General features: G+C 31.2%; 1 protein-coding gene and 2 long non-coding RNA genes across 3 annotated transcripts; 2 read left to right on the forward strand and 1 right to left on the reverse strand.

The window, feature by feature from the left end:
• Positions 1–2,233: 2,233 nt before the first annotated feature.
• LOC133179956 (uncharacterized) lies at positions 2,234–5,051 on the reverse strand. Its single transcript, XR_009720212.1, has 4 exons — positions 4,908–5,051; positions 3,897–3,990; positions 3,504–3,633; positions 2,234–2,303 (listed from the first exon to the last, which is right to left on the reverse strand). It is a non-coding gene; the product is annotated as an uncharacterized LOC133179956 (long non-coding RNA).
• Positions 5,052–5,965: 914 nt separating this feature from the next.
• On the forward strand, positions 5,966–9,857 carry LOC133179910 (uncharacterized). Its single transcript, XM_061314587.1, has 3 exons — positions 5,966–6,245; positions 6,857–6,947; positions 8,642–9,857. The coding sequence occupies exons 1-3, from the start codon at positions 5,972–5,974 to the stop codon at positions 9,855–9,857; spliced, it is 1,581 nt and encodes a 526-aa protein (XP_061170571.1). The 5' UTR covers positions 5,966–5,971.
• A 162-nt stretch (positions 9,858–10,019) lies between these two features.
• LOC133179958 (uncharacterized) lies at positions 10,020–11,031 on the forward strand. The gene is made up of 3 exons (XR_009720213.1): positions 10,020–10,076; positions 10,669–10,832; positions 10,937–11,031. It is a non-coding gene; the product is annotated as an uncharacterized LOC133179958 (long non-coding RNA).
• The last annotated feature ends 792 nt before the right edge of the window (positions 11,032–11,823 follow it).

Raw genomic sequence — 11,823 nt, forward strand, 5'->3', positions numbered from 1 at the left:
AGCCTCTGAACTTGCCCTTGTTTAAAAAGATTAAAGCTATGAAGAAAAGTCTACTGTAATTAATTAAAGATAAAAAAAATCTCATAAATTATGATTAGAATTTAATTTTTTGCAGTTATCTTAAAGACTTATGAATGAGCATAATGTAGTAAAGCTTTTTTTATAGGTGTCGTATTCAGAGAGCAGACAATCACAGTCTGAATTTCCTCTGTCCTCTTAAAAATTGACTATTTTTCCTTGACCTTGACTTCAAAAAAGGATATAAAATCACACTGGCTATAATTAAAAATTTAATTTCTAAATTCCATTTTAAAGTAGTGGTATAGAGCTATGTAACAGAGGAAAAAAATTGGTATGTACATGAGTCAGAAAAAAAGATATGGTAATCTGAATTTTCTCTGACCTCTTTTAAAAAATTACTTCTGATGCATGATTATCTGTAATAAAGGCAATAAAATGGAAACAAAATATAAGAGGAGGTAGTTATTTGCAAATATGTAAAAGGTCTGTGGACACCTTTTATTGATCTAAGCTTTTTTTCATAGCTATCATATTTAAATAGCTCACAATCACAGTCTGAATTTCCTCTGCACTCTTAAAATTTGACTATTTTTCCTTGACCTTGATTATAAAAAAGGATATAAAATCACATTGGCTATAATTAAAAATTTAATTTCTAAATTCCATTTTAAAGTAGTGTTATAGAACTAAGTAATAAAGGGGAAAAAATGGTATGTGCATGAGTCAGAAAAAAAGATATGGTAATCTGAATTTTCTCTGACCTCTTTTAAAAAATTACTTCTGATGCATGATTATCTGTAACAAAGGCAATAAAATGGAAACAAAATATAAGAAGAAGTAGTAATTTGCAAATATATAAAAGGTCTGTGGACACCTTTTATTGATCTAAGCTTTTTTTCATAGCTATCATATTCAAATAGCTCACAATCACAGTCTGAATTTCCTCTGCACTCTTAAAATTTGACTATTTTCCCTTGACCTTGACTTCAAAAAAGGATATAAAATCACATTGGCTATAATTAAAAACTTAATTTCTAAATTCCATTTTAAAGTAGTGTTATAGAACTATGTAATAAAGGGAAAAAAATGGTATGTACATGAGTCAGAAAAAAAGATATGGTAATCCAAATTTTCTCTGATCACTTTAAAAAATTACTTCTGATACACGATTATCTGTAAAAAAAGGCTATAAAATGGAAACAAAATATAAGCAGAAGTAGATTTTTGCAAATATTTAAAAGGTCTGTGGACAACTTTAGCGATCTAAGCTTTTTTTTCATAGGCATCATATTTATATAGCTCACTATCACAGTCTGAATTTCCTCTGCCCTCTTTAAATTTGACTATATTTCCTTGCCCTTGACTACAAAAAAGGTTATAAAATCACACTTAGTATAATTGAATATTTTATTTTTCAACTTCATTTTAAAGAAGTGATATATAGCTATGTAACAGAGGAAAAAAATTGGCATGTACATGAATTGGAAAAAAAGATATGGTTACCTGAATTTTCTCTAACTTTTTTTTAAAAACTGATTCCTAAAGCACATTTATCTATGTTGATGTATAAAAAATCAAACAAAAAAATTATTTTATTTGATTTTAAATATATTACTATCTTGAAATAAAACTAAAAAGCATGCATATAAAGAAAATTATGAATCGGTCTTTAATAATTAAGATAATTATCACCCCAATTTCCTATTTTCCTTTAAACATTACTTTTTTATTCTGAATGATTGCAGAAAAAATGAACAATCAATTCCCATTAAATATCTATACAAGGAACTTTTAACCATTGAATGTACAATGTATTAGAATATAGGACAAAAGGATCTAAATCCTATATAAAAGTAGTGTATTTTCAGAATCTAATTCCCCAAAAATTGCAGTCCGAATTTCCTCTGTTTAAACTCACATTAACACTTATAAGCATTATCTGATACAAATGACATATTTTTGCATAATCTAATTGGAAATAGTATCAAAATGTAAAACATATAAAGATAAAATCACCAGTTTAAATTATCCCTGTTAAAAAGTTCGAGCAATAACTGTTAGTTCTGTTTATACACAATGATTTCTTTAACCTTGACAAAAGTTTCTACACAGTTCTAGTAAAGCTAGCTTCTATGACATAGTTTTTATCTTTCCTTTCCTTTTCAACTGTAAGCTTTTTTGGGCCAAGAACTTTTGTTGAAATATTAATAACTGCAGGTGAAGGTCTTTTGAAGTAAACATTTCAGTCTTTGGTGACAGAGGCAAAACAGTGTGATTCTTAGCTTGGAAAATAAAATCCATTTTAGTGTTAACCTTCAAATGATAAGTGGACATGGATATATAGAGGATATCTACATTGTGTGATTTGATATTTGCTTTATCCAATGAGTTGAATGGTGTATATTCGCGAGGCTTGCCAATATATTCCAACTACAACTTAACTGCTAGATCTAACAAATTCCTATGAGAGCAATTGTGGGGGTGTGTGGGTGTGTGGGTGTGGGGGGGGGGGGGTAACATCCTTTATCACTGTAGCCAGTACATTGATAAATTTTGACATTTCATTGAAGTGTAATTAGTTTTTTTCTCATTTTTAATGAACATTTTTGCTCATCAGCATTCATTTGATAACACAGAACTTTCACAATTAGAAGTTTCGATAAGTTTACATCTTGAAGCGTGGCCTAGGGATTGTGTCGAAACTGGAAGACGTGCTATTGATAAAGCACATACCCATGGATACAGCATAGGTTTATCTTATGGGTGTATATATACATATATATATATATATATATATATATATATATATATATATATATATATATATATATATATAGTATACAAGTAAAATTGTAAATACAGTCAAACCTCATTATCTCGAACTAGATGGGACTGAGAAAAAACTTCGAGATATCCGAGCATTCAAGATATAAGGGGTAAAATACTTTAAGGATAAGTAGTTGGGACTTCCAAATCACTTCGACATATCCATGGTATTCAAGATATCAATGTTTGAGATATCAAAGTTCTACTGTATATAATACCTATTTAAAATTTACTACATTACTATGTAACAATTTAATAATTTGACACCTTTCCAGTTATTTATGAAGTATGACTACTAGTCTAATGAGGCTTCAAAAAGTTATATTTTTAAAAATTCTATTATCATGCTAGCAAGTTAAAGGAGGACCTTTTGATTTTGAGGGCAGATTTTGAAAATAATCTGACCTAGAAGATGTTAATAAAATAAAAAAATTCTTCTCCACTGTGAATATTTTTTTTTCTTTTGTCTAATTTATTCCAGTGAAAATAAAATAATAATCTTGCTGTCATAATTTGTCTTTGGTGAGCTTGGAAATAAATATTTTGTCCTTATTGAAGGCCAGAAAATATATTAACCCCCCCCCCCCCCCCCCCCACCAGAATTGAATGCATAGTGAACCCATTTTTTTATTTTAATAAAATTAATTCATTCCTACCTATTCCATTGGTTGCAACACAATAGAAATCTTTTAATGCATCTGGATCCATAGGAACATGCTGCTAAGAGTTGAATAAGGTGAGAGATTTTGACTGCTGACCTACATTGTTCATATTCCTCCTTGATACCTGTACAAATAACAAATCAGTCACAAATATATTCAATTTACAAGTAAATTTTATAGATATTCTTTGAATATGTACAATCAATGTCAATTAGTTATTACTGGTAGTAAGTAAATAATTTCATAGAACAGCTACATCATTTAAAGCAGTATAATTATTCATTTGCTAAAATTTATTTTAGTAGAGATCCAAAGCCATATAGGTCTTGAAGTTAAATTGTTTGCAAATGATTGAATGGCAAAAGGATATTTAATGTTTAATCAGACCTTTGTTTGTCATAATGCCCAGCAATCTTCCATAATCTGTAATCTCACATTGTTTTGGGAATTATCTCTCTCTAAAACATCTTCCTTCCTTTATCTGAAATTGATATAATAATAAAAAGTGCTAATTATTATTTATTAAAATTTTCATACAATTCCAAAATTCTAAAAGAATTATGCAGCATATAAGCATCCATAACCAACAACAAAGACTAATGAATGAATGTGTAAAGTCACCACAGTGTTCAAGCTCACTCAAGAAAAGGAGTCCTGTTCTTTTGAAATAAGAATAAAATTGGTCAATTTGTTGTCTTAAAAAAATTCATGAACACTTTTTGATCAAGTCTTTTTTCCCCACATTACTTCATTTCTTAGGCTAAGTACATAACCCATCATTTTTTATTAAGTCATATCTTGTATTGCACAGACATACATCATACTGAATTGTTTATCATTAAGTTTGTCACTTGGCTAGTGAAGTGTAATTTGATAGTTTGACTCTAGTAAACAAAAAGTAATTACAATGTTTATCTTAGAAATGTCACTTCAGACTATATTATAATTCCATATTCATAAATGAAGGAAAATTTTGACCCCACTAAGAATTAAAAGACTTTAAAGCAACCCCGAGAGGTAAATATTTTATGCAACTTGTATATTTTCAAGTCTGAAAAACACAGGTACAAAATATTTGGCACCAAATATCAAACTCAGAGGTCACTGATGTCATGCTAGATGTTTATTTTCCCCATCTTTTTGAATTTATGAGCGAGATATCTATATATATGTAACTGTATAGGAAAATTTGGCAGATTTTCTGCAATTTTAAATTAAAGCTTAAATTAAAAAGTTTAAACTGACGTGAATGATGTAAATCCCGGTTAGTAAGAAAATGAATGTCGATGGTGCTATAATGATATTAATTACAACCAAAGAATAAGTATATAAGGTGTGAAGTTATCATTCTGTTTCAGTGTTTGGTGCATGTTTATTCTGCTGTTTATTTTTACTAACCTGAAACCATGTAGTGCATCATGATACTGTATTCAGAGGTGACATCGCTTGGGAAGTTGTTGCACGAAACCTAACAGCATCAATCTCTATATTTCTTGCCTAAATATAACCCTTTACTGGAATATATACTGTGTTTTCCGTGCAAATGTATCGTGGCGTCCCTCTCTACCGACATGGTGTCGCAAAACGGCAAGGGTATGTCGTAAATGCTCCGAGGTCGGAAGAACAAGCAAAAAGCAAAGATTTATGAAAAACATGCAATATTAATTTGATTTGACTTTATTTCACAAGGAATTCGGTGTTTAAGATCCTTTAGAATAGTTTAATAGCAAAACCAAACGCTCTACGTATGATCACGACATTGACCTGATCTTCAGCAGTTCGAGTTGCGCGGTAGGTTCAAAATCGTCAGGTTCACATATCCTTAATGTTCACGTCATAAAAATATGACGTTACCTTTTCCCCGCAAGCACTTTATAGCGAGGTAAAAGTTTCTCTAAAGTTTAGCGTAAATAATTATGAGGTAATATTTTAATAACATTATAACTTTTCTTATTTTATGAGATTTTAGCAAGTATAAATTAGAGGTGAATTGGCATTAAATTAAAGATAAAATTTACTTTTCAAAGTGCGTGAAAAATGCGTGATTGCGGGGAAACGGTATATGCGTGATTTGCGTTAGAAATAGGAAATGGTATATGCGTTAAAATGCGTGACTGCGGGGAAGAGGGTTAAACCTTATTTCTTCACTTTATATTCAATAACTTTTGTGGTAATTTATTGCAAAGCACCAACAGTAAGAGGCAAAAAATAGCAAAATAATGTATAAATTGCCATACCTAGTGAAAGTGATTTACAATATAAAGTTTACAAATTTCTTCTTTAATTGTTTGTACATGACGTTTTATTGCTGTTTTCTTGTACATCAAGAAAGACAAGTAGAACAAGAAATACAGTCAAAGCACAAGCAAGAAATACCGTCAGTTGAAAGTAGACAAACAAAGCATGAAAGAAAGCCTGCGAAAGATAAGCAGACAAAGTACGACACACAGTCATTAATACCTATGGTTAAGGCGAAGTTGGAGGAAAGACAGAAATTAATGTCACGATTTGGAAATAAGGATGATGTTGTCTTGGACGTTTTGGATTTTGCTGGTCAAGGGGAGTATTATGCCTCTCACCAGACATATATTCGCAAGGATGCTATATTCATTCTCGTGGTTGACACATCAAAGGACGTCAATCAGAGATTGGTATTACCTGAACAAAAGGAGAACAAGACGAGTCAGTTTCTTTGTGATAGGCCTGGAGTTGTATTTAACTGTTGGAGTCCAAAAGGTTAAATTGATTTATAGTACCCTGCCTTTTTTTTTAGCTCTACTTGTCCGAGTCCAGACGAGATGTTGCATTAGTAAGGTATCTGTCGTCTTTTTGGTTCGTCTGTCTTTCTGTCTGTCTGTAAACAAAATTTCAAACCTCTACTCCTACAGTTTTGGTCCAATTAAAAACACTTGGCACATAATTTGACTATTCCATGATACAAAATCCTTTATTTGATTATTGTTTATTTCAAAAAAGGGTTGTTCCATGGCTTGTAAAAAAAATGAAACTTCTTTTTTAGCGCAAATTTCCTTACAGTTCTTACAACAAATCAATTTACAGTTGATTAGACATGTCTCTCACCTACATGATACTATGATGTATCTTTCTGTGTTATAAGTATACTCCAGAAGAGCTAAAGTCTCCGCAAAGACTTCTGGTTTATCATTAAAAAAAAACGTTTTGTCGTATACGAAGTTCTGCTGAAATGCTGATAATTTTTAAGATTTTTTTTCATTTAAGCTTAGATGTACAATTTCAAAGAAATACCGAAATTTTATAAAGGATAATAATCATTTATCAGGGTCTGGGGTATTAATTACTAATTTTTAATGTGAATTTATTTTTAGATTATCTTTACTATTGGCTGAATACCATTCGAATGCATGGAGGGAATAGTGAACGGATCATTTTTGTTGGAACTCATAAAGACAAAAAAAGGTAAAAAAAAAAAAACAAACAAACAAACAAACACAAAAACAAAATTTGTGGGTTTTGCGAGAAATGGAATGAAAATTTGTACACAGCAACCTTTCCTGTTTGCTTTCCTGTTTGAGAATCCTGTCACAGTATCTTGTGTATATAGTTTCTCGTTCGTTGACCAGGGACTCGGGGTACCTAATTATATTTGCACTTTTTAAAGGAAGTTCGGGTATATTGTTGTTACCCTGGTTCGTAATTCGTCTGTCCGTCACACTTTCTCTTTCCTCAAACTCCTTTTTATGTTAAGCAGTAGCCAATTTATCTTTATAATATGATGGATGGTGACCTGTAGATGTGCAATAAGGTTTTGGAACTATCAATGTTACCCTGGGGGAAAAGGAGGGTAAAAAAATGATGTTTTCTTAATAAGAACTCGGTTCCCTCAAATCCTGTTTCATTTTACCAAAGAGCCAAATAATCTAACCAGCCCTACTGTACACTGTTTATTTTATCTTGCTACACTTTGTGTATAAATGTAATTTCATGTCACCTTTAATCTGATCGTCTGTTCTTCTATAAAAATATTTAAAAAATGAATTTAATTTTTGAAGATTCATGAGGACATGAACTACGATGCTTCACGCCGGCATATTTCATGAACTGCGTTAGCGCTTCATGATAAATATGCCGGCGTGAAGCGTTGTAGTTCATGTACCTCATGAATTTTCAAAAATTAAATTCATTTCTTATATTTACATTATTTTTCCGATGAGTTGCCACAATTAAACTGCCATTATTAAAGCAAAACAGTTCGCACTATAGTTTTGACGTCAAGTACGATATTATGACGTAACAATAGAGATATTCATGCTCATCCATGGTAGTTCATGAGAAAATGAACAGTATTCTAATTTGCAGAGAATCTTAAGGAAAATATTTGGAAATGTAAATATTTAGAAATAACGTGGCTTTGTGTCAAAGTTTTAGTCACTGTAAAAGAGTGAAAACCGAATATTTTGAGTAAACTATTAAACCATAAAAAATCTAACCCCATCTTCTTCATTTAAAGACTGGTTAAAGTGAGGTAAAAATGGCTTAAAGATAACTTAATGAAGTTTGGACATTAACAATCTATCAGCTGCAGCTTCAGGGTGGCCTAATAATGGCTTAAAGAAATTATCTTCTTCAAACCTCCGCTCGCTCTGTGATCGGGAGGTCGTGAGTTCGAATCTCGGCTGCGACTGACCTAAGTCGATAAAAGATGGGTAACAATTGTTCCTTCGCCATGCCCTCGGCACTTTGAAGTGAAAGTTGCGGGTCTCTCGGATGAGACCTTAAAAACCGAGGCCCCGTGTCACGGCAGGCGTTGGCACGATAAAGATCCCTCGCTGCTCAATGGCCCTGAGTGCCGAGTAAAGATCAAATTTTGAAGTCCTTCATCAGTAAATAGTGAGGACTCTATATGAGTGAAAAATTCTCGAATGGGACGTAAAACAACATGCAATCAATCAATCGTCAAACCTCTTTAAGCCGCCTTGAAATCATCTTTAATCGCTTTCTTAAAGACAACAGTTTTTCGTTCTATGTATCATGAAATATCATGAAATGCAAAAATGAACAATTTTCATTTAATGTGTTTTTCCTGTTTTTATAAAATCCCTGTATATTTTTGTCAATTCATCTGAAAATTATATCTTTAATATATTTTAAAGGAAAGATTTTGACTTGAATCGTCTACTTGATGACACATCAAAGGAAAAGCTCATGCCAAAAAGATACTTTAAACCTGTCATTACAGATCTTTTGAAATTTGATGAAGAAACTAAAAAGGAAATAACAGAAATTAAAAATGAGATTTGTGAGCTCATTAATGAAGAAAATGTTAAAGAGTGTCGACCAGCTAAATGGATGAAATATTTAAATATGTTTGATATCATTAAAAGAAATTTCCCAATTGTCAGAATTGAAGAAGTTTTGGAAATGATTGATCATTTTGACTTTGGGATGAATGACACGGAAATAGCGGATATGCTTCAATTTTTCCACAGTTCTGGAAAAATTATTTTCTTCAATATGGATAAATTACAGGACAATCTTATTCTTGATATTCAGTGGTTTATTGACTGTTTTAAACACATTATTTCTGATCGAAATCATGTGGAGGAAGATTGTAGGATTGTTGATGACAAGGAGAAAGAAATGTTAAATTACTTTCGAGACAAAGGTGTATTAGAAGTTAGTATATACGAGAAGCTATTGAATCAAAAATTCATACCAAAGGAGTTTTGGAGTATTTTAGGTGATTATCAGAGTAAGCTTGGTATGATGTTTTACATCAAGAATTACAAAGTGGACGATGATGTCACAATAAAGGAGGGTTGGTATGTTCCTAGCATAAACACCCAGGAATTTAAACCCCAAATAGCGGAGTATGAAAGCAGCGAATCGTCCCAGATCCTTTGTTTTAGATTTAGAGATTATCTGCCCCATGATTTATTTGGGAGAGTAATAGTAGCCTGCCTGAAATCGGGACATTGGTATCCGTACGATTTCCGATTGTGCAAAACTGGAGCAGATATGTGTTATAGACATTCTAACATAGCTGAAGAGGAACAAATTTACCTTTTCACCGACAAAAGAATCATAACCGTTCAATTTATTGGAAAGCATTCAGAAAAGAATGGACAAACAGTCAGGCAAGAAATAGATTCCATTCTTAAATATTTTTGTCAGTTTTACGCAAGTTCCACGGAATATGAAGTAGGTTTTCTTTGTCGTAAAGAAGAAGGTTATAAGGAAAACTTAATCAACCATTTTGTGTCGGCAGAAAAAAAGTACTGTCAGGGATGCTCTAAACGTTTTCTTGATGAGTGGAAGAAGGCAGAACTATTTTGGAAAAAGGTAAGAATTCAAACGATTTTAAGATGAAGAAAGTGTATCTTTTAATTACAGTCACACAATTCTATTATAAAAAGATTATGATATAAAATCTGTAACTAAAATAAATTTAATATCAACAATCATTTTTTTCAACATTATAGGAAAGAGATGTAGAACACCCGAATTCCACAAAGAAGGAAATGAGTACTCTACAGATTGCTTGTGAAATTTACTTACATGTTCTCAAACGATCTACTGATAAAACAGGTATTTTCTCCTAGATGTAATGTGCATAATTTCAAAATAGTACCCTATTCAAAGTATTGTATGCATATAGAAATGTTCCAATTTTCACCTGCATATTTACCAATTTCATCTATTTATAATAAGACTTAAAACGCGATCAGTATTCTGTCGGTTTGCTACTTGATAAAATTCTTTTTTTATCAAAAGAGATATCTTTGCTCAACATATCGTATAGATCTAGTTGTTTCATTGGGCGAATTTCTTACAACATTACATATGAACAGCTATCACGGCTTAATTTGCCCAAATCAAGTTTTAACTTCCTAGAAGGTAGAAGTATTGTTACCAATCGAGATACAGACTTCCAAGATAAATGTTCTTAAAGCCGTAAAGTTAAAAAATATCACTTTGCAATTGAGCTTGCAAATACAAGGCATTAAGGTGTTTTTGCATAATAATTTTTGTTTAGAATCGTTCAACATTAGCATTGGAAAGATGTGTATTAAAAGACACTGTTAATTAAAGAAAGCTGTCAAATGACCATTCTCTTAACCTTTTACGTCTATACAGGCCATACGATCATTATTCTTAGCTATTTGTTGTGCAATGACAGATAATACCAGAACATTAGAAAGCGTGGATTGGGAAAGAAACACCCAATGGCTTGACAGCCTAGTAGATATTGAAGAAAAACTGAAGGATCTACAAAGAAATACGAAAGAGGCAGCAGAAGAGAGAGAAACTGAAATCAGAAACATCAACAGAGATCTTAAAAATGTAAAGAATAAGATGCTTTTCTGATAATTCTTACTTTCTTCAAATTCCCTGCATTGTAATACTTATTGTTTATATCATATATCACAAACATCTATATCATTCAGGTTGTTTTTGGCCTTAAAGATGTCTGTAGAGATTTAAGGAAAGAAATATTCTTTCTCTTGACACAAAAGAAAGATATTCCAAAGAAGTACCAAGGTAATTTCAGCTTGATAAAATACATAATTATAAATACCAAAAATTCTTGAAAAATATTTACAGAAAAAAGGATTACTTTTTCCATTGCTGTTCCATGTCTAACAATATTTTTAGCTCACCTTAGCCGAATGGTCACGAGAGGTATCTTTGAGCTTTTCAAATCGATATTTTTCTGTCTTTAGCGTCGTCGGTCAATTTCAACCACATATACGCATGTTTCCTTAGGATAAAGGGTTCAAGTTTGTTCAAATAAGAGATCACATTCTCTTCAAATTAAGAAATAGTAAAAATTGAGTGGGCTAATTTAAAGCTTTTCTTCACACACACACACACACACACACACACACACACACACACACCCTCACACACACACACACACACACACACACACACACACATATATATATATATATATATATATATATATATATATATCCAAAAAACGAAAGAAATATCACAATGTCCGGTAATCAAAATGAAAATAAAATAAAAAGGCAACACTTAATTTCATATATATATATATATATATATATATATATATATATATATATATATATATATATATATATATATATATATATAGACATATTTTTTCGGTACTTTTGTCAAAATAATACAATAACAAAGAAATAAATGTGAGTCGGTAAAATACTCTACATGTATAAAATACAATTCTTTTACATTAAACTATTTAATTTTAGTTTGAAAGTCCTTATAAAATGTTTCTCTTTATCTCGTCTTTCGATTGCATTAGCATTGTACAATTTATAAAATGAAAAGAAAGTGAAAGTTT

This window comes from Saccostrea echinata, unplaced genomic scaffold, assembly GCF_033153115.1.
Source record: "Saccostrea echinata isolate AGI-Se365-2 ecotype Australia unplaced genomic scaffold, CSIRO_AGI_Sech_v1 ptg000005l, whole genome shotgun sequence".
Classification (NCBI taxonomy): Eukaryota; Metazoa; Mollusca; class Bivalvia; order Ostreida; family Ostreidae; genus Saccostrea; species Saccostrea echinata.